Genomic DNA, 22,276 nt, shown 5'->3' with positions numbered 1-22,276 from the left:
AAAGTCAAGAACTGAAGCTGAGCTTTCTAACCTCCAGTTCAGGTCTCCAGATGATGCTGCCCCTTATGTGCAAGAGAAAACTAAGAATCTTAATGACTCCTTATGGTTTCTGTACCATGTATTATCCAGTATTTTGGATATGGTTCCCTGGGAGCGTTCAGAACGGCTGCCTCTGAGTATAGCACTTCTGTGCTCACAGTCTGGAGACACTAAGGATGTTTCTTTGTCTCCCACACCCTTCTGTTGTGCATCACAGGGAGAAAACTTCATGAAGATAAGAACAGGATGTTGTTATGTGGAATTAGCTGAGAGTACAGGAATTTAAAGGCTGCCTTCATTATCTCTTTATTTTTGTGAAGAATTAACAGCCATATATTAATAATAGGTTCAATAGCACTTTTCAAGGTAAGCGGTGGGAATGAGGAGAGTGCAGCAGCAGTTGTAGTTTGGCCATATGTACTGGGCTTGTGTGGCAAGGTTTTGGTAGCGGGGGGACTACAGGGGTGGCTTCTGTGAGAAGCTGCTAGAAGCTTCCCCCGTGTCTGATAAAGCGAATGCCAGCCAGCTCCACACGGACCTGCCACTGGCCAAGGCCAAACCCATCAGCAGTGGTGGTGGCACCTCTGGGATAACATATTTAAGGGGAAAAAACATCTCTGCAATTGCAGCTGGAGAGAGGAGTGAGAATACATGAGACACAGCTCTGCAGACACCAAGGTCAGTGAAGGAGGGGGAGGAGGTGCTCCAGGTGCCAGAGCAGAGATTCCCCTGCAGCTCGTGGTGCAGCCCATGGTGAGGCAGCTGTGCCCTGCAGCCCGTGGAGGTTCATGGTGGAGCAGATCTCCACCTGCAGCCTGTGGAGGACCCCACGGCAGATCAGGTGGATGTGCCCGAAGGAGGCTGTGACCCTGTGGGAAGGCCACGCTGGAGCAGGTTTGCTGCCAGGACTTGTGACCCCATGAGGGACGCACACTGGAGCAGTCTGTTCCTGAAGGGCTGCACCCCAGGGAAGGGACCCACGCTGGGGCAGTGCATGGAGAACTGCAGCCCGTGAGAAGGCCTTATGTTGGAGAAGTTTGTGAACTGTCTCCCATGGGAGGGATGCCATGCTGGGGCAGGGGAAGAGCGTGAGGAGTCCTCCCCTTGAGGAGGAAGGAGTGGCAGGAACAGCATGTCATGAACTGACCTCAACCCCCATTCCCCTTTCCCCTGTGCCGCTGGCAGAGAGGAGGTAAAGAAAATGAGGAGTAAAGCTGAGCCTGGGAAGAAGGGAGGGGTGGGGAGAAGGTGTTTTAAGATTTGTTTTTATTTCTCATTACCCTACTCTGATTTGATTGGTAATAAATGAAACTAATCTCCCCAGGTCAAATCTGTTTTGCCTATGATGACAGTAATTGGTGAGTGATCTCTCCCTGTCCTTCTCTTGACCCACAAACCTTTTGTTATATTCTCTCTCCCCTGTCAGCTGAAGAGGGGGGTGACAGAGCAGCTTTGGTGGGCACCTGGCATTCAGCCAGGGTCAACCCACCACACCGTACTTCCAGTCGTATACTGCATGTACATACTACGTATGTACAAGCACATATTAAGTGAAGGATAAAGCCAATTTCTGTCCTGTAAAACAGCTGTAAGCTCTACTTTTAATGTCTTTGCTCACAGCTTGATTTTAATAGGAAGTGGAGACTAAAAGATTTCCTACACTGGTCATAGGCAGAAACAATCAGCATGTGACGAGACCTTGCAGTTTCTGCAGCATCTGGTTTCTAGCTTCCCACAGCACTCTCAGGCTTGACTGAAATATTCTTGACGAGCATTTGGCAGTGGATCGACCCAAATGGCCAACTGGCTGCAGATCTTCATTCTCTGAGCTGCACTTTCTTCATCTGATGAACTTAATTTGGATTAAGTATCTTGTTTCAATTGTTCCCTATTGCAAATGAAGTAAAAACCCTTTCACCACAATACAATCCCATCTTGCATTTTAAAAAAAAATGTTTCATGTGTGAAAGACACAATTCCTAATGTCTAAATAGCACAAGCAATACTGGTGTTGGGCTTCATTGCCATACAGCAATTCCAACAGTACTTGTCGAAAACTCCAAAACAAGTCTTAGAGAGTTCCTCTGCCGGCTTTTACGGTAACACTTGAAGATTAAAATTCAGAGATGGGCATTGCCCTCCAAAGATGACTCATAGTGAGACATGCGTGTGCTTCTGTCAAGCTGTCTGCCAAAATTAATAGAAAAATCTCTGCTCGTTCTGATCCTGTCTGGAGGTACCCTGTGAATAGTCTGTCTTGTCTTTGGCAGCTGCAGGGGCATCAGCAGCAGGAGCAGATGAGTGCCTACAGCCGTAGAGCCACGGGGGACAGGCAGTGACTGTCAGGGTGATACTGGAGGCAGGGTGACACTGGTCTGAGAGTAAAGGGAGCAAAAGCACTAGGAAGTGTCACCTGGGCTCTTTGGGCAGGTGGAAACCTGCTCTTATGGAAGGGCTGTAGCTTTAAGGAAAAAGGCTGATCTTGCTTCATCTTGCCTTCAGGCATCAGGAGCTCATGCAGTTTTTTTTTTCCCTAAGAGTTCACCTTCTCCTGTGCCCATGCAGAAAAAGTATTATTTTCTTGAGTGCTTTGGTTTCAACCCCCAAACCACAGCTGGAGCACCCAGATGGCTGCAGAGCTGCATGTGGACACCCAAAAGCCCCACTTCGTCCCATACCCTTTGCATTTCTTGTGGTGGGAGGTTTGGCTGGAAGAAGATATCTGTGAGTCAAACATGGTTCACTGTGAATCAGTTCCCTGTTTGCAGCTCACAGATGCAATCTGCAGCTAAATTATAATAATTTCCATTGAATAATAGGAGGTATTCAAGATTAACATAAACTGACACCTAAATTTGCTCCCAAAGACAGCAGTCCTGGCTGCTCTGCAGGCAAGAAGTGAGACATGGCCCTTTCCTGATGGACATGCAACCTTGGGCAGCCTCTACTCCAGCTTAAGTGTCTGCTCTGCAAGAGCTGAGCTCAGCTGGCCCCAGCCCCAGAGCTTTATGTTTTTTTTTCATCTTGGGCAAATGAGTTTTCTGCAGTTTTCCCTCCAGCACATTTCACAGCAGGCAATCTAGTATGTTTTGTCTCTGTATGTAGAAGTCACCTGTATTTCAAATGGGGGGGGGGGGAGGGGGATTAATTTTTGGAACAACAGCTATGCATGTGTGATTTCTTAGATGGGAAGTTACAATGTAGAGGCTGAACTGATCTGCTGAAAGAGCCTCTCTCAGTGCTGGCCTCCTGTGAAGCAGTGAGACAGCAGGTACACCTGGGTAAGAGAAGGAGCGATGATGCCTTTGAAAACAAGAGAAGTGTATTGCCTGTGTTCTCAGCTGGCCAGAAAGCCTGGACTCAAGGGAAATTAGAGCTACCTGGGCCTGGCACAAGGTCTGTGCAGTGTTAAGGGTTTTTTCCAAGAGTGACAAGGAGAGTTAAAGCATTGGGCAGCAGTACAGAAAATGATTGCAATGAACAGCTCAAGTGAGCATTTCTGTGCCCCTGTAACCCTCTGGCCACACTCCTTGTTCATACTGCACCAAGCAGGTATGGCTGAAAGCTGCCCTGGCTTGGCGATGGCATTGCTGGTGTGCTTTGGAAAGTGGAAACCCAAAATCCTCCTTGCAAATCTGTTGCCTGACTGTACCTCTGCTGCCTGACCCCTGCCCAGATGGGTGCTGGCAGCAGGTTTGTTGTGCAAGCCTTGGCCTGGTCTCAACCTTACAGTCACAATTCCGTCTGTAATCCCTTACAGACCAACAATTCTCTTGAGGCCCAGATGCCGGGGCCTTGTTGCTAACAGCTGCTGCCTGTAAAGCATCAGTAGCTAATTTTGGGCAGACTTCTGTGGGAGAAACGACTCCAAGCCATGTTTTTGGATTAAGGATGATGATCGTATGTGCTCATTAAACTCAGCTGGCACTGCAGGCACTAACACACTCCCAGCTCAGTGGTGGGAGGTGCTGGGGGATGTTGAGTGAGATTTTTAGATTTTTGGCTGCTTGCTCTGATTTGCTTGTGGTTGGAGAATCCAAAGAGGGAGAACAACCATCAGATGGTCCTGGCCTGGTTTGAGAAGGTAAGGAGATAGAAAAGGAGGTGTCTGGGAAGAAAAGAGGTGTGTGCGATAGGGCCTAGCTCAGCTGGGCGCAGAAGTGGTGTGGAAGGCTTGTGGAGTTTGTGAGCTGCTCCCAGTGCAGCTGCTCTCACTGTCACCTCCCCAGGGACTTGTCCCTGGTGCTTTTTTAGAGTGACAACCCACTGCTGGCTCCAGAGTGAGATGGTTGCTTTACTGAGGATTTTATACTCATTTTAAAATTAATCTACAACAATAGTACCATCTGCATTGTGCAGAAAATGCAAGATAGCCAGATAGTAAGGAAATAATGGGAAGAGAAGGAATTGGATTTGAAAAAGTAAAAGAAGTAGTTCCCCATTTCCCTATAAAAAAGAGGAGAAGGGAATGGATTTTAAAATAGCAAAATTGTTGTTCCTTTTCTCAGTGAGTGATGGCAAGTAAGGGTGATGGTATCTAAGTCCTCCAAATCACACGTGATGGACTATAAGTGATTAAGAGAGATGCTTAGAACCATTGTGAGTCCAACTGTAGCTGTCCATCCAGCAGAAGGCAGATTGTCTGCTGCAGCAAATGGCTGCCTCTGGAGGGGATAGGTGGTTTTCCCTTTGACTACTGACTATTTTCTGTCAGCCTGAAGGCCGTGTGAATGAAATGGGGCTACAGAAAATAAACTGGTGAGAGTGGAGGGGAGGCATCACATCTCTGGCCACCAGGCATTGCAAACTCAACTGTAGATGTGTGCGTATGTCTGTGTATACATGTGCTTTATATATACATATACACACTTAGAGGAATGTAATGACTAGAGGACTCAAACCGCTGTGCTATTTTGTGCGTATTTCTGCTGTAGACCCCCACACAGTTGGTTCTGGTGAACACATTGTGAAGAGCAGTCTGGAGCCTCTAGCAGTAGCACAGAGTGCTTTCACAGGAGGACTTTACTCCTTTTTCCTTGCTTCACTCCCATCTCTTTCACAAGAGTGAAGTCTCCGGGCTGAGGGAGCTGAGCAGGGCATGTGTGAGAGGTGGGGGTGGAGGTGGGGCAGCCGGGGCCTGAGCCTATAAAGCTGGAGGAGGGTTTAGGTGCTGGGAGCAGGATGGCATCAGCTGAGAAGAGGCAGCAACGGAGGAAGTGGCGTGGGGCTGCGCGGCCCATGGAGGGTATGGGAGGAAGGGAGCACCCTGTAACGCAGCCCTGTTGGGGAGGGTGGGGGGTGTACAGGGACTGAATGCCAGGGTGGGAGGGCTGGGATGGAGGCCTGACTCTCAGCATGGCTTTGCATTTGTCCTTCTCTAGTCCAGTTTGATGTCTTGAGTACAAATACCTTGCTGAAGGTTCAGAAAACTGGTAGTGCCTTTAAAAACCAAAAAAAAATCCACTTTAGAGTATAAGCTTCTTTTTTTAAAAAAATGTTCTATTTTTCTCATGCTGCGTGAAGGACCAGTGAATTGAGTCATTGTTTTGGTAGAAGGCAGTGTCTTCTTGTTTGTTTTTAAACAGAAGCTGCCTTTGAGAATTTAACACAGACTTTGTGAAGGATTGACCAACCTTTCTAGTATAAAGGGAATTACCAGGTCCAGGCAATTTACCAATGAGAAGATTTTCTCTAATGCGCTGTCCTACCTTCTGCCTGTTTTAGTAGATGCTCAGAAAATGAAGAATTCTGTTAAAAGTTCAGACTACATAGAAAGACTGGCTCATAAATACATGGTAACTTTTTTCTAATTACTGCTTCTCTGTCTCCATCTTAGAATATAGTTTAGAAATTGTTAGTTGCTTTGTCATTAGCCTGGTAGTGCAGCTAGCTGTGTTGGAGAAGAGTGTGTGAAGAACAGGTGTCACCTGCAAAGAAACAAATTAATTCAAATGGTGTCACCTGCAAAGAAACAAAAAGGGAGGGAGGAAGCTATTCCACTTCTGTGCTACCACCTGGGGAATAAGGGGGCTATTTGTAAGGTCTCTGTAGCAAGAGCTTCAGAAAAAATGAGGATGTAGTTTTAGCCATTTCTCTGCAGCTACATTTCTGAGATGCACACCCACCAAAAGCAAAGAAACAAACAAAACATCAGTGCAAATCAAAAAACATTTCGTAAAGTTATTTACAGACCTGGAGTAACTGTTTCTAGTAAATGCAAGGCATGTTCTGGTTAACTTCCCATTGTGTTTTGGGTTTGGTTTTTGGAGGGGAGGGGCAGGGGTGGAAGATTTCCATTATTTCCCTTATGTCTCACTTGCATGATCCAATCAGCACCACAAATATGGGATATTTGGAAGGACAAGCTGATTTCAGAGGGGAAAGCTTTGGAGAAACACAGCATCTACAGTTTGTACTAGAACTTCAGCTTCAACCTGAGGCTGCGGTAATTTCTGCTTTGAGTACCATTTCTTTCCCTTCCTCCTCTGCAGCAGAAATGCATAGTAGAGTCAAGTACGGAGTCTGAGTCTGAATCCAGTGCGGAGGTAAGAACTGACTCTCTGAAACACTTTGACGGTGATGAGATTCCCAGATGAGTACCCAACTCTTCCTGCGGTCCCATGCATGGCTGCTGGGGTGTTTGGTTTTGTGACTGTAAAAGGAAAGGGGGGAAAAATCCCAACAACCTCAAACCCAACACTATATTCTGTCCATTAGGCTCTTACTTACAACTGTTATTAATTTTAGTAAAACTGATTCCTGGGGGATGAGGCAAGAAAGTGTCAGTGTTTTAGGTAGACAAAATGTAGCATAAGCACTTCTTTGCTAAGAAGCGCTTAAAGCTGAACTGAGTTGTTTCTGATGGTTAACTTTCAGTAGCTCTGGTCCAGCAGGATTTCTACAGCTCTGGGTGGACAACCTCTACCTTCTGACTGTCCATTCTGGATGAGATTGAGAGCAGCTCTGTTGCTGTAGCAGTTACTTATGAGTATTGGCAACTTCCTGAGCGTTGTTCTTTCAAACCAGTGTTTAATGTTGATGATAAAAACCGCTGATTCTGGAGTGGAGAACTAAACATTTCTGGGTAAAAAGTCTTCAGAATTGATGCTTGCTGTTAGTACATGCGAATTGCTGTGCTCTGTGGCTTAGAGAAGCTGTTTGCCAGGAACCTGTCACCATTTTACCTTCAAGAAGGCACAGGGGAAAGCTGGAGCTGTCTGTGGTCTCCTTCTGGGAGAAACAAGGCTGGAAGTCCAGCAGTCTGGCCAGGCTGGGTGGAAGAGGGGCTCGCAAAGGTGGTGGTTGCTCTCACCGAGGGTGCCGTGGCAGGTGCCAGACCAGGGCTGGGCAATTTCTGGGCTCTTTGGAGAAGCACAAGCTGCTTTTCTTCATTGCCCAGCACTACCCCTGGCTTTGTGGGGATGTCCCTGTGTCCTTGAACTACCACAAAAATGCACAGTTGCGAAGGGGCTTGGACTTCAGCTCTTCCACTGAAGCTTTCAGGTTCCTGCTGTGAGGAGTCCAGATTTGCCAAGCCCTGCTTTGCATCTGCGGTGCTCAGACCCTCCTCCTTCCCCTCTGAATCAGGCACAGCAACGGTTGGCAGCTTATTCTCAGAGCAGCTGTGGTGGATCTTTCTAATGGAGCACTTTCCTTGCAGTAAACATGTTTCCCCTCTGTGTGACTGCTTTGTACCTGTGGTTTGCTTTTGAAAGGGAGTCTCCCTACGTGGCTTTTTTTTAATAGGCCCAGACTGTAAGCACTATTGCAGAATGATGTCCTTCTCAAGCATCAATTCATGAAGAAGGCTCTTTGTTCAGGTCTGGACAAGTCTATCTTTGACCATGCAGGGAAAAGAAGCCTGAAACCTCAGTGGTACAGCAGTGATAGTGAGACTGGTTGGAAGGACTGGGTTTGACTGTGTTAGTTACAGAACTCTCCAAAGGACAGCAAATTTGTAATCCAACTAATAAGGAAGAATTTCAGATCATCCCTATGTAAAAGAACAAAAAGGGACCTGAGTGGGAGGGAAGCTCTCTGAATTATATCTATCTTGTCTGCTGTTAGTTAAATGCTGATTTGGTTTACTTTTCTGGTGGTAAGGTATACAATTACTCGTTGTTCCCTTTATAGCACTGTTTTAAGTGCAGTAAGACCATAGCTTTCCTCAGTCCCTCCACTTTAGACTAACTTTACCAGGCCTTTAAAAGTTAGACTGAGGTATGCTTTTTACTGTCTCCTAGTAAGGGGACAATCTGGCTTCCTCTTCTCTAGGATTTTTACCTACTCTGGTTTTACTTTGATCAATAATTCACAGGAAGGTGCTTTATAAACCCTATGTTAACTTCTCTTAAATAGGTTGTGCCTAGCCCACTTGCTGGAAGACTCAAGAAAGCAAGGGACTCCAGGGGACTGCAAGTAGGTTTGGCTGTTATGCAGCAGTCTTGTTCTCAGTGTAGCATCCTGAAACTAAAATATAGGTGGGAATGTGTGGGTAAACAGAAAAACTTCCATAGTAAGTCTGTGACTTATGTTGAAGGTGGTTTTAAAGGCCACTGTATGTTGCCTTTTGTATTTATTTTAATGGACAAATAAACATCTCTAAATATGGTGGATGCTTATTTTAGTTTTTAGATCCTTATGATGGTGATTCAGAAGATGCATCCATTCACTCTGACTGTAGCTTGAACTCTTTAAATAGTATAAAAGTTGCACCATGGGCAAACAGTTCCCCAAGAACAGTGGCTTTGGAGAATGCTGATACTTCAGAAGATGAAGAGTCCTTCTCTAAACCTCCAGACTGGCTCTGCCCAGAAACAGAAGTCAGTGAAATTCAGACAGTAAGTGACTGTAAAGCACCCCTGGAACTTCCTAGCCAAGAGAAGGATTTTCAGAGAAGCCTGTTGCAATCATCTGAACTGCCTAGAACTGCAGAAGTGTGGCTGACACCTGATCATTCCTTACCGATGAGTATTAACCCTTCAGCCTCTGCAGATCTCCTTGCAAGCCCAGGTGACACTGTTCCACAGCGCATGCTAGCAGCTGATTGTGGTGGCACAATGGCCAAACAGCCTCTAATTAAAAGAAAACAAGGGCTTCCCATTCCAGAAGGGGCTAGCGAAAAACTAAGAAGAAAGAAATTCCGTGCAACTTAATCTGAGATATGAATAGATCATTGGACAAACTGTTTGTTCTGAAGAATGAACCTGGTAGAGATTTCTTTTGTAGATGGTACCTGAACTGAACAAGCTTTAAACAAACTAGCTCAAGCCTGTTAGACATGCAGCTGCACTGTGTACTGTAAGCTTTGAGATCCACCTGAAGATAGAATCAACTAAACAAGCTTTTGTGGCAGTTTTAAGTGAAAACTAGCCAAGGTATGTCCACAGCTTTGTGCCTGGGGCCTCTCGAAGCACCAGCCTGACTCCTGTACCTAGCACCTGGAGGCACCTGCTCAGTTTCACAGTAACTTGAAAAAAGTATTACAAGGCTCTGTTGGGAAGGAAGGACTGCATGGTTGCTAGTAGCTTTCAATAGCTATAGCTTACCTCACATCTGCTTCGTGTCAGTGTTTGGCTCTTCATAGGTCTGACCTACTGTCAGACAGGAGGAAGGAGCTGTATGGTGAATGATCTTACAGGTTTGTCTACAACTAACTGAATTGCATTAAGTTGAACTGACTGCAACTAAAGGCAATCTAGCTTTTTTTTTTTTTCCCCTCCTTCAAACAGGGAGAAGTTGATTTGTGCTATTAACATATCTGTTCCTATTTTGAACAATGTTTTAGATATACAGTCATGGTATACCTGCCAGTTTGTAGTTTATGATGTGAAGTTGAACACAGCAGCTGAGAGCACTCTTCTTACTTAGTGAGAACAATCACTTGGGAGCTGCACAGGTGGTGCACACTGATGGGAGGCCAGTTAGCCAGCAAAAACTGTCTCTCTGATCTCCCTCTCATCTATGGTAATTTCTTTTATCACCTTTAGAATATGGGTAGTCCATTTACATGGAAGGGGAACTATTATCTATAAAAGTATAATGATGGCTTAAAATAGGTTGGTACCAACTACTTGTGAAAGCATTAATTCTGTATGACTGGCAGAGAGTTGTAATTTGCAGTTTCTTTCATAAGGTAGAAAGCCACTCAAAATACTATATAACTTGTAGCCTTGCACCCTTCTACTAACAGCTACGTATTTATTTCATTAAAGCAACTTTGCTTTCATCCTTATCCTCAATCTGGAGATGGTTTTTAATCAGTTTGGAAACAAACTGGTTAGAACAATAAAATTGAGGCCCCCTAAGACACAAGTTACTGTGCTTGCCCTCTGACTTGCCCCAGTGGCAAAAAATGCTGTTGGTGAACACTGTGAAGTTAATTGCAAAAAACTCCCAAACCCTTGATAGCTATAGATTTGTGTGTACTGCAACTAGGCCACAGATCTCTCTAGAATTTCCCAAAGAGTTGTGGTGAATGGAGTTAAATCCAGTTGGAGGCTGGTCATGAGTGGTGTCCCCCAGGGCTCAGTTTTGGGGCCACTCCTGTTTAGCATCTTTATTGATGATCTAGACAAGGGGATCGAGTGCACCCTCAGTAAGTTTGCAGATGACACCAAGTTGGGTGGGAGTGTTGATCTGCTCGAGGGTAGGGAGGCTCTGCAGAGAGACCTGGACAGGCTGGAGCGATGGGCTAAGGCCAACTGGATGAGTTTCAATAAGGCCAAATGCCGGGTGCTGCATTTGGGTCACAACAACCCCCAGCAGCGCTACAGGCTTGGGGAGGAGTGGCTGGAGAGCTGCCAGTCAGAGAGGGACCTGGGGGTGTTGATTGACAGCCGGCTGAACATGAGCCAGCAGTGTGCCCAGGTGGCCAAGAAGCCAATGGCATCCTGGCTTGTATCAGCAATAGCGTGGCCAGCAGGGACAGGGAAGGGATCTTACCCCTGTACTCGGCACTGGTGAGGCCGCACCTCAATTACTGTGTTCAGTTTTGGGCCCCTCACTACAAAAAGGACATTGAATTACTCGAGCGTGTCCAGAGAAGGGCAACGAAGCTGGTGCAGGGTCTGGAGCACATGTCGTACGAGGAGCGGCTGAGGGAACTGGGGTTGTTTAGTCTGGAGAAGAGGAGGCTGAGGGGAGACCTCATCGCCCTCTACAGCTGTCTGAAAGGAGGTTGCAGAGAGCTGGGGATGAGTCTCTTTAACCAAGTAACAAGTGATAGGACAAGAGGGAATGGCCTCAAGTTGCGCCAGGGAAGGTTTAGACTAGATGTCAGGAAGTATTTCTTTACAGAACAGGTTGTTAGGCGTTGGAATGGGCTGCCCAGGGAGGTGGTAGAGTCCCCATCCCTGGAGGTGTTTAAGAGTCGGGTCGATATAGCGCTGAGGGATATGGTGTAGATGGGAACTGGCAGTGTTAGGTCAATGGTTGGACTAGATGATCTTCAAGGTCCTTTCCAACCTAGTTGATTCTGTGATTCTGTGAATTAACTCATGAAAAGCTTCAAAAATGTGACTTTGTGATGCAGCCAAGCCCTTCAGCCCTGTGTTGGGGAGGTCATACCCTTTTAAGTCGTAACTGCTGCATAGTCTTCAACCACCTCATCTGAGGATAACTAAAATTTACTACTGACCCTCAAACTAATCTAATGAGGACTTCACTTAAACCAGTTGTTTAACACACCATACCAAAATAAATAATCCACTAGGAAAAAATAATACAGGAATAGTCAGGAGAAAAATAAGTTGAAAGGTGAGCCACGTGGGACAGTATATACTGAGATATTCAAAGTCTGCTTATTCAGTATGAGAACCCAACTGTGGATTACTGTCTGAACTGAAAATGCACCTTCTGTTAATTCAGGCCTAATGCGGAAGTGAAGAGCTGAACATATTTGAGACTCTCCTGATCTCATCATTAGTACTTGCTAATAGGTAGAACTGTTTTAACTGTAGATTTTTACAGGAGCTGTAAACTGGTACCACAGCCCAGGTGCTGAGCTGTGCACAAGTAGTTGCTGAAAGGCACATGTTCAGCCAGGCTGCTAACAGCTACAGCTTATACATATTTAAGCCAACACGGCTAGGAGGAGGCCTGCTTCCTCACTGTAGAATGTATCTGAAATGAGCCTGGAGGGAAGGACAGTATGAATTCCAGATAATAATATTCTGGTGATGGAAAAGAAAGCAACTCTCAGAAGCTGAAACAGAACAAGGACATTATATTATGGTTAAAACTGATTTGGATGATGCATGTAGTTCCCATGGGTATGAGTACAAGCAGCAGTCAAAGATTACATGATGCACTGGTCTGGGGTTCATTCTTTGTAAGGTAATAAAATCAGCCAGGACAGTTCAACCTACAGCAACTAACTACACAAAACAGTATGGAGAGGGTAGACAGCAAGAATTCTGTATTTTGGCAACTACTAGGCATCAGCTGAAACAAGTATTTGAGGCAGGCTGAGATAACAGTTGTTCCTCCCAGCATAGGCCTGTGCTGTAGAACCACCTATCACAGAAAAAAATACTACCATTGATTCAGGTTCAGAAAATTACGGCTTTCACAGGAGAAACCGCTGGAAGGAACTCCTTAGATTTCTATTTTGAGATTAAAAAGCTGTGCACCTGTATTCTGTATATGCACCTTTGAACACTTGACATTAGCCACTGCGAGAGGACAGTTGTTCTGAGAGGAGGATCAGGTGAGTAGAAATGCTTAACCAATGGATTACTTGGGATCAGAGAAAGCAAGTGAATACCCAAACCATTACAGCAACCCAAGCAATTAGCAGGAACTCTCAGCTCCCCTAATTTGGTAACAAGTGAGTGTCTGATATAATGCTGTAACTCCCTGTTTCAGCATTTAATGCTGTCCTCCTGGGCTTAACAAGACATGAAACTGGAGGCTTATTTCACCATAAAAGCACCTTAAGAAAGAGGAAGGCCTGTGGTCAATAGGAGAAGAAAGTCTTGTTTAGAATAATCCACCTTCTGAATGCATCTCAGCAGCTGTGTAAACACAGGTTACTTCAAGCAAGAGCCAGTGCACTGCAAATAATTCATGCAATGGCATCAGATGTCATAGCAGATAAAGTCAGGCTTTGTGTCTTACTGCACTGAAGCCTTACATTCCAAGGTCCCTGTTACTGGAGGTTAGCTGAGCCAGCTGCTGAAGGAGCTGTGTGAAAGGCAATACATTTGTTATTCTCTGAAAAGATCATAGGTACAATTTTTCCAGACAAAAAAAAAAAAAATCACCATAAGAATTGTATTTCCAGAAATAGGGAGTCAACAGTCTTGCTATAGATTTTATTTCATGTTACACGATCCATCAAATACCACATCTACCACAACCGTCTAAAAATCTCATTCACTTTTCCTTCAAAGAAATCTAGCCTATCAGCTTTCCAATGCATAATCTCTTTCTTTTTAGTCAACTTAACACAAATCCATCTGACAATCTAACCAGATTACAAAAGTACAGGTGAATACTACATAGAAGACTGACAACTACTACAACGTTATAGTCAAAGCAATCTTTTCACTCGGTGCAGAGAACTGCAACACCACGTTCGTAGAAGCTACGGGGGTCTTCCTTGGTAGCTATTTCGAAGTCAACCGTGAAAATCAGATCCGCACGAGTGAAGTTCAGATAGACTGGTAAAGTAACCTGGGGAAAACATGAATATAGAAGAGTTATGTAAGGCAGCTGAAGAGTATAAGAAGTTTCTGTAATACTACATGGTATGTATGAGATTGGAATTTACTCAAACTATGAGAAAAAAAACCAGGCCGAATAAATTCACCTAAAACACAGCCTTCTTTATAGGTATAAGGAGTTTTGGCCTGAACAGCATGAGTATTTTTGGATGCCTCTCCGTCTTATCTAACTACAAAAGAAAAACCTGGTCAACACTAGGTCTGTTTGCTGCTAGCCCAGAATTTAGGTACCAACCAACACTATTAGAAAAGAACAATTTAATTTGTGGTGCCCAATAAAAGTATCCATAAAGCCTCAGGAGAAAAGCTACTAGATATATGTAATTATGAGAGTTCTTTTTGAAATTATTTTTATCAATACTTACAACATTTGCTTTTTTATCAGCATTTGTCTGCTTGATCCAGCGAAGCTGTGTTATAGGCAGTACAGTTGAAATAGCATTTGAAAGTGACAGCTTGTTGTTACTGCATGTAGCTCCCTGAAGCTTCAGGCCTGTAAATTGAAACACACTTTAGAGTTCTAAGAGCTTTCATACATCCAGACAAAGAGTGTCTCCCTATGTATCATTTAAGGGCTGTTTTAAGTCCACTAAATGAGAGGTAAGCATTTCATACTGCAAAATAAAGAGGTTGTAACAGATACGCTATCCAATACCATTTAAATATATACTGACCAGAGTCTTGAGATTTATGAGCACTCTAAGTACTTCCCTACTAACTGATATCAAACTAACCTTTAAATAACTTCATAAAGTATTAACTTTTGCAATGATACGATCTTTTTCATTTGATATAGCCCATTTAATACCAGAAGTTTCTGAACATATTTTAGAGCAAGAACCCCTTCTTTCTGACAAGTTTACCTGTGACTCCAAAACTGCACGCATCCAGGACTGCATTCTGTGTAGTTGTAACATTGACCTCAAGACAAAGTTCTTCAAGGGACCAACTGTTTGCTTGGGCAACGTATTGTCTTGTAGCAGTAATATATGCCTCTGGTACAAACAGGCCACCAAGGCACACGTGGATGTTCTAGGTGGGGGGCAGAAATAATTAAAAAAATAAATCAGTTGCAGTATTAATTATTATCATAAAAATTACTTCAGCAATCTTTTTACATTATAATTTTCCTGCTGCTAGTGGAGCACTGTGTAACTGCTAAACTACTTTCTGCTTTAAGGCTAAAATACTAAGTTTCCCTGTAATCTGTATGAAGTTAGCCTGCTAAGCCTCACCATTCTGACATCAGGAGATACTCAACAGTATTTACAAGCACATTTCAGTGAACATTGACTGAAGCAGCCTGAGGAACTAGTTAGAAGCCTTGATGTGAAGGCTCCATGAAGTAGCTACACAGCTCCACCAATAACCTCTAGAAGAAGTCAGCACAAGATACCTTTAGTTCCTTTGCTCCACCAGAAGCAGCTGCCTGGGAAATATTCTGCAGCTGTTTAATGCGCTCACTGAAGTCGGACACCCACTGAATGACAGTCATACCAGCTGGCACTGTGTAATGAGACCAGCTACGAGGCAAAATACCTATGAAAAATATCATTAGAATTAAGTTTTGTTTGCATACAAGTTGAAGTTACAGACTATTTTAACAATTTTTCTCCCACTAGCCATTTAAGATTTGGACCAGGATATCAGCCTCTATCTTAAAAAGGCTCTTCAGTAAGTGAAAGCACTTTCAAAGATTACAAAGCAAATGGCCTCCAGGTCTAGTATTTATTTAAAATGCCGTCCAGTTACAAAAACCCATCAACAGCAACCTCAGTTATACAGAGCTATATAATGCAGCAACTGATCTTTAAAGTTTTTGCGAAGACTTGAGTTCTTTAGAAAAAAATTGAAGAGGTCAAGTCTCTGCACTTCAGGAAATGCTTTTGTTCAAAGCAGACAGCAGATCTTCATGTATTACTAAAAGCAGAATGTCTGTGAAAATTCCACATTCATGTACAATCTTGAAACAGAGGTTTAGAGAACTTGAGTATTTTCTAGGAAATTTTATAGGAGAAATATTACTCAGTGGTATAAATAACTTTGTTCTGTCACAATTCAGAGACTGAAGGAATTTAGTAATATTTCAGCTTAGAGATTAAACTGCTGATATGAACTGTACAAAAGAGCCTAATATTACCTATCTCAACTTGAAACCCAAACCAGTTGGAATTTTATGCTCAACGGTATTCCTTGTGTCAAATAGTAATTGTGTCAATTCCAATCTTCCTGCAATTTTTTTTAAGCTGCTGAGCCATAACAGCCTCTAACTTAAGGGTGCAAGAGGCAAAGAGAGCACTGGGAGATGCTAATTTGAATTACCATACCTTTCACCAATTCATTTATAAGTGTACGCAAATAGTTGGTTTGTTTCTTTTTTCCTTCGCACACTTGAACCACATCTGCAAGGTCCTGACGAACATCCTGAAGCAGCTTAGCTCCCATTTTCACCTCTCTCTCAAAGAATCGGAACAAAGGATCCTGATTGTCAAAACATTGAAAGTAAGTTGCAGATCAAAGTTCTTGCTGGAAAACTGCTACAAAAAGCAACCCCAAAATCCTGCATGGACTGACCTGTGACACTGTGACTACAAGCACTAAACATGAAGATGCAGTTTATGGTGCAGGAAGTGACTGCAGAGACTGTTTTACAACCAACAATCTCCCCTCCCTTGGAGAAGCAAGAAAGTAGAAGTCTTAGGCTGAACAATTAATGCAGGCTACCTGCTGCAGTTCTTTCCAGTCAACTCTGGATTTCTTTTAATCAGCAACAAAATGTTCTCAGCTACTATCCCCGAGTAAGTCTTTAGAAGCAGTTAGGCAGTCATGGGCATGTTCAACTGGGGGAGTTTATTCCCAAGTTAGAGCTTAGGGTACTACTGTCCAGACCTCAAAAGCTTCCTCCAGCCCTTGCGATTCCTGTTCCCAGTTGGCAGAAGCTGCTGCCCCAGCTCCCCTCACTGACCATCACTAAATTTTAGCAGTAATTAATGTGCACTGCCTGTAAAAGCAAGATAACAAGTAGCAGTCAGTGAGCTACAAGTACAACAGGGAGCACTTGTTTCTTGCTACCTGAGCACAGAGAAGTCAGAAGTGGTACCCCTGATAGACAGTTTGTCATTGCGTTTCTTCAAATAATCCCCCAAAGATATAAACCAACTTTCAAGAGCAATTCAAGAAACCCAGTGGGGCATTACATAGCTACAGCAGTCAGAATCAGCATCAATACAGGTTCCAGTGATTCCCCCAACAGTTTCATTGGTACTTACTCACCACAATGCACTTGTTCCAGTACACCAGAACTTGTGCACTTCCTATGCCCACATTAGATAAACCTTAGTTCTCACCTTAATGTTTTCCACAGTCCGCTTCAGATGGTTTAGAGTTTGTGGGATAAGGTGAAGCCAGTTAGAGGCTGTGGTATGCAGTGTTCTCATCCAGGCTGGGCGACCATCTGATGTACAATCAGTTCTTGTCTTCTTCTCAGTTTCTGCATAAGCTAGATCATCCTCATCCTCTAGCATCTGCATTTTCAGCATTTTACTGATCATATCTATGCCTAAAACAGAAGATATGCTGTTAGTCAGAGAAGCAGTAGCATCAAGATGAAAACATCCTACACTACGTGCAAGAATTAGGACTTTTTCCTCAGTCTAGACCTAAGAGTCAGAACTACCTAGCTGTAGGTGGCTCTGGAGCTGACAATAAAGCCTTCCAGAGTCAAGATGGGAGCCTGACATCTGGAAGGCTGAATGTATCTATTTTTTTTAATTCACAAGCTTCTGGTCAGTTTTTGGACTACTCGAGTGTCTTACCTTGCAGTAGTTAGACCAACTATGTTGAAGGAGGGGAAAGCTATCAACTCTTCAGCAGGATTTATATATCTCTTCTGCTTTTTTAGTTAAAATGGTGGACCGGTAGTCTATGCAAGACATTGTTAAAGTTCTGTTTTTACCTTGTGTGGTGAGAAGAACCTTTTCTGCATTATTTGGCAGGCCCAGCCATGATGGTGTTTGTGTATCTGGCAGCATCTCAACCCACTGGACAAATTCTTCACGCCTGCAAGTCAGAATTTTAATATTCATTAGAAGGCTTTCTCCATTAGAACGGCAAGGTAATTCTTTGCCTGAGAAAAATGTTTACATAGCTAAACTCCAGCATAGAGATACAGGATAGGTGTGGGGTTTTTTGGTTGTTTTTTTTGCTTTGTTTTGTTTTTCAATTTAAAAAAAGAGAATTTGTACATAGAGATCAGGATAAGGAAAAAACGATACCTGATTCCATCTGGCATCTGAATATCTTTGTGTCCATCAACTTTGCAAGCCAGTTTGAATTCACTATCAAAACTTAAAGTAGTGAACAGACGTTCCAAGAAAGTGTTTAACAAACGCTGATCAAATTCATTGTCGATACGACCTCCATATATAGACTGTGCCATCAGTGTCTTTAATGCAGACCAGGGGATTTTATCAGGTGAAATGTTTTGACGACCCTATAAGTAAAATGCAATGTAATTAGCAGGAAACAATCCTTTTCATATCTCCTTTGATTGGGGAATCAAATTCAATAACTAAGTTAAACTGGCATCAGGTTTTTTGTGCTTACTCTTTTAATTTACTAAATGTTTCCAGAACAGATGGTTTTCCTGCAGATCTTAAGTAATCTAAGTGTCACCTATACCTAAGTACACAATACTACTTGCCTTCGCTGTATCATCCAACCATGTATCTACTGTGTCACAGGCAGATCTCAGATCAGATTCTCCAAATTCATATTTCTTGGACCAACCCAATGGAGCATAGCGCAAGCGCTCTTGGATAATGGCATGGAACCAGGCAAGGAGGAAATACAAACGAGCACGCTCATTTGGAGACTAGGAAGGAGAGAGAAAAAAGGGTAAATAAAACTGGTACTACTCAAGTGACCTAACGAAAATCAAAGCCTGCTAAAAGGCCAGAAAATATCAGATTTATTGCTAGATTGCTACCAAAACTGAATAAATTCTACCAACAGAAGAAGCAACTACTTTACTTCTGTGAGAAAAAAATATTCTATGTACATCTTAGAAGCTGAGTTTTTATCATCTAAGGTAAGATTTTAATGAACACATTCTTCCATTTTCTTTCATCTACACAAACTGGAGCCTTACCTTGCACATTCTAGAAACTGGAATGCTACTGAAAGTCCTCAGCATGTTTGCCTTTACGCCAGGAGGAGGTTCAAACACAAAGATTCGGCCGGCACGTAATAAATTCACTGGCACCTAGAAAAGATCAATAAACTGAAGTCCAGATCCTTTAGCCTTCACTAAACCTCTAACCACAGTTTGCATTAGCTTCAAAACTTCATTGCAAGCACACACAGTAAAGCCCTGCCTTTCTTTTGGAGGGTAGGGGAAGCAGCAAAAGGAGTGGTATGAAGTTTCCAGCTACAATTAAGTTATCAGAAACCAAAGCTAGTAACTACCCTGACAGGCATGTATTCTCCTTTTTGTTTACTACAGAAAGGTAGTCATGAGCTTGCTGGTTAGCACTCTTGGCTCTGCAAGCCAGTTACTCTAGCAGAGAATCAAATTTCAAATCAATGTTACCTTTGGATTAATCTCCATGGTAAGGAAGAGTCTGAAGCAAGCATGGGGTTGTAGGGAATGTAGCTTTTTTTCTAGTTGCATGAGCCAGCCAGGAGCCAGGTGAACGTTCTTCAGCATTACCCATCTGTGAAATTTTGAAACAGAACAAGTGCTTTTTAGTGTACAGCTTATACGGTAACAATGCTACAAGATCTTCCTCCCTCTTTTAAACCTATCTTCTACATTGAACCAGTTACTGTGTACTGTAAATGGGATAACTTTCCTGTTTTGGAGCTACAACCTACTTCTCTTGAAAATATTTAAATCAAATAGAAGTTACGAACAGCTGTGCTTAAGTTATTACAAATTTCAGTTCAGAAGATAGTCCCTTTTTTTTTTTTTTTTTACTCACTGCTTTATCTATTTAGCCAACAGATTACTTCCCCTTTCCCCCCTGTTTACCTTTCTACTAAGCAGTATTCTAGCTAAAAAGGAGATAAAACTTACCTTCCAGATTTCACTGCTGTATTTATTGCTTTATCTGCTTGGTTAAACCCTTCAGCAGAACCTAAAAAACAGAAAGGTTGCTAAAGCTCTTACTGTTAACTATCTCATTTATGCCTAGATGATGAAATAAGGTATGTTCTTACCGATAGCAATAGAAGTAATCTGTGTATTCTGCTCAGCTGCAAGGTCTTCAACATGACCACTGGCATCGTAACCAGGCACTGAACACATCAGCACAGGGGTATTAGGTTTCACCTGTTGCCCGAGTTTAAAAGGACATGAATCAGTCACTACGTGATATGAGAATGCAGTAAACTCAGCCTTTATTCTCTCTGGTCAGCTAAAGACATTATGCTACTCTTAGTTTTACATTAACAAATAAGAAAACAATCCACTCCTCATAGAATGGGGAGAAGGTAAGTGGAAGAATGTTCCAGTGGATAGCTTTACTCACTATCTAATGTAAGGAACTAAGCACTACCTCAGGATTTTAGCCTTTCAAAACCAAGCGGGTTACCTCTGTATCTACGATGTGTGTCAAATCTAAAGGCTGCTCCATAATGGACATGAAAGACTCTCCAAGATTTGTTGAAACAAAGGTATGTGCCATTGCCAACAGACGATCTGGACGGAAGGCCTGGATCAGAAGCAAGCGATGAATGGCCTGTCCAATAGGAGCTGGAAAGAGGAGACAGGATTAGATGGATAGGTTAAGAAAACCATCCTCAACACCTTCCTCTCTTCAGAACAAGATGGGAAAAACTGAATGGAGAATTGAAGACTAGATATTTAGGAAGTTAATCATCAAGATCTGTTGCAACATTTTAATGGAATACTTACATTCTGTCTTCACTTTGACAGTCAAAAGAAACTCACCATCTTCAGTTGGTTTGTCTTCTGTGACAATTTAATCACCTGCTCAATTGCTCATCTGCTAGCCCTTTAAAGGCCTACCTTGACAACATGCTTTTGGATTCTACTGAAATGCTACTGGTTTACAAAATCTGTGGTTTAGAAGTACTGCCATGAAGTGATTTTAACTTCCAGGGACAATAGATCTCTTCACATCTTCTCACTCGATTCAATAATCTGCTGTTCTGCTAGACTTTGAAGTATTATATGCTTGTCTAGCATGCATAGGATAGATTCTAGAGTTGTTTCAGTTAATGGTCAAGCAGCTTTATAGCAGCTAGTAAATAAGAAAGTGCACCCTGCATGATCACAGACAGAGAACACTTCCTGATGTTACCTTTCAGACAGGGGAGGAACTGAAGGGCAAGAGTTACCCTTAAATTCTAACTCTTAACAAATTAGCATTAACAACTAATGCAGCAAGAATTAAGATTTCATGTTTAGGGTACCACTGCAGCAAGAGACATTCTGGTAGACCAGCCCTGTTGTCAGAAAATCTGTGTCTTGGAGCTTTTTCGAATACTGAGCTGCCTTCAGATTTGCAATTACAGTTAATCCAAACTATTTGTATTGGATTTGCATGGCAAGGTTTTGGTGGTGGTGGGGGCTACAGGGGTGCCTTCTGTGAGAAGCTGCTAGAAGCTTCCCCCATGTCTGATAAAGCTCCACACGGACCTGCCACTGGCCAAGGCCGAGCCCATCAGCCACGGTGGTGGCATGTCTGGGATAACATATTTAACAAGGGGGAAAAAACATCTCTGCAATTGCAGCTGGAGAGAGGAGTGAGAGAAACAGCTCTGCAGACACCGAGGTCAGTGAAGAAGGAGGGGGAGGAGGTGCTCCAGGTGCCAAAGCAGAGATTCCCCTGCAGCCTGTGGTACAGCCCATGGTGAGGCAGCTGTGCCCTGCAGCCCGTGGAGGTTCATGGTGGAGCAGATCTCCACCTGCAGCCCGTGGAAGACCCCACGGCAGATCAGGTGGATGTGCCCGAAGGAGGCTGTGACCCTGTGGGAAGCCCACGCTGGAGCAGGTTTGCTGGCAGGACTTGTGACCCTGCAGGGGACCCACGCTGGGGCAGTTCACAGAGAACTGTCTCCCGTGGCAGGGACCCCTCGCTGGAGCAGGGAAAGAGTGTGAGGAGTCCAAGTGTAATTATTGCTTACAAAAGGTGGGTGTTTTTTTTAAAAAAAGAAAACAAACAAAACCAAAACAACCAGGCTTGAGGTTCTTCCACAATTCCAGCTTTATGATTTTCCCAGGCATTAAGGTCCAAATTAAGGTTCTACTTCAGAATTGCTTTAAAATCATAGTAATTCTACTTAAATTAGTACAGTAGGATTGGTGTGGACAATAGTGCAACTTAACTTACTTGCAGGTTTTTCTTCCGTCCAAAGGTATGGTACAGTCTGCTCTGGTGAACTGCTATCCAGCCAGATACAGAATTGCTATATTGAAAGAAAATGCAAAAAAACTTGAAACAAAGCTTCATAGCATCAAAAATCTGCTGCAAGGTGCAGGTCCT

At 43.3% G+C, this 22,276-nt stretch overlaps 1 protein-coding gene across 1 annotated transcript in view; it reads right to left on the bottom strand.

The window, feature by feature from the left end:
- Window positions 1-13,341: 13,341 nt before the first annotated feature.
- Window positions 13,342-22,276, bottom strand: part of DYNC1H1 (dynein cytoplasmic 1 heavy chain 1) — a 45,940-nt gene continuing 37,005 nt past the window's right edge. Inside the window, exons 64-78 of the mRNA XM_074825123.1 lie at window positions 22,124-22,199; window positions 20,360-20,520; window positions 19,986-20,097; window positions 19,843-19,903; window positions 19,357-19,480; window positions 18,916-19,029; window positions 18,469-18,639; window positions 18,041-18,258; window positions 17,722-17,825; window positions 17,114-17,325; window positions 16,094-16,247; window positions 15,163-15,305; window positions 14,630-14,798; window positions 14,132-14,259; window positions 13,342-13,716 (exon numbers count right to left, since the gene is read on the bottom strand). Coding sequence (XP_074681224.1) covers window positions 13,588-13,716; window positions 14,132-14,259; window positions 14,630-14,798; window positions 15,163-15,305; window positions 16,094-16,247; window positions 17,114-17,325; window positions 17,722-17,825; window positions 18,041-18,258; window positions 18,469-18,639; window positions 18,916-19,029; window positions 19,357-19,480; window positions 19,843-19,903; window positions 19,986-20,097; window positions 20,360-20,520; window positions 22,124-22,199 — 2,076 coding nt within the window. The 3' untranslated portion in view covers window positions 13,342-13,587. The remainder of the gene's footprint in view (window positions 13,717-14,131; window positions 14,260-14,629; window positions 14,799-15,162; window positions 15,306-16,093; window positions 16,248-17,113; window positions 17,326-17,721; window positions 17,826-18,040; window positions 18,259-18,468; window positions 18,640-18,915; window positions 19,030-19,356; window positions 19,481-19,842; window positions 19,904-19,985; window positions 20,098-20,359; window positions 20,521-22,123; window positions 22,200-22,276) is intronic.

Source organism: Strix aluco, chromosome 4, assembly GCF_031877795.1.
Source record: "Strix aluco isolate bStrAlu1 chromosome 4, bStrAlu1.hap1, whole genome shotgun sequence".
Classification (NCBI taxonomy): Eukaryota; Metazoa; Chordata; class Aves; order Strigiformes; family Strigidae; genus Strix; species Strix aluco.
This window is presented reverse-complemented; position numbering and strand designations above follow the sequence as displayed.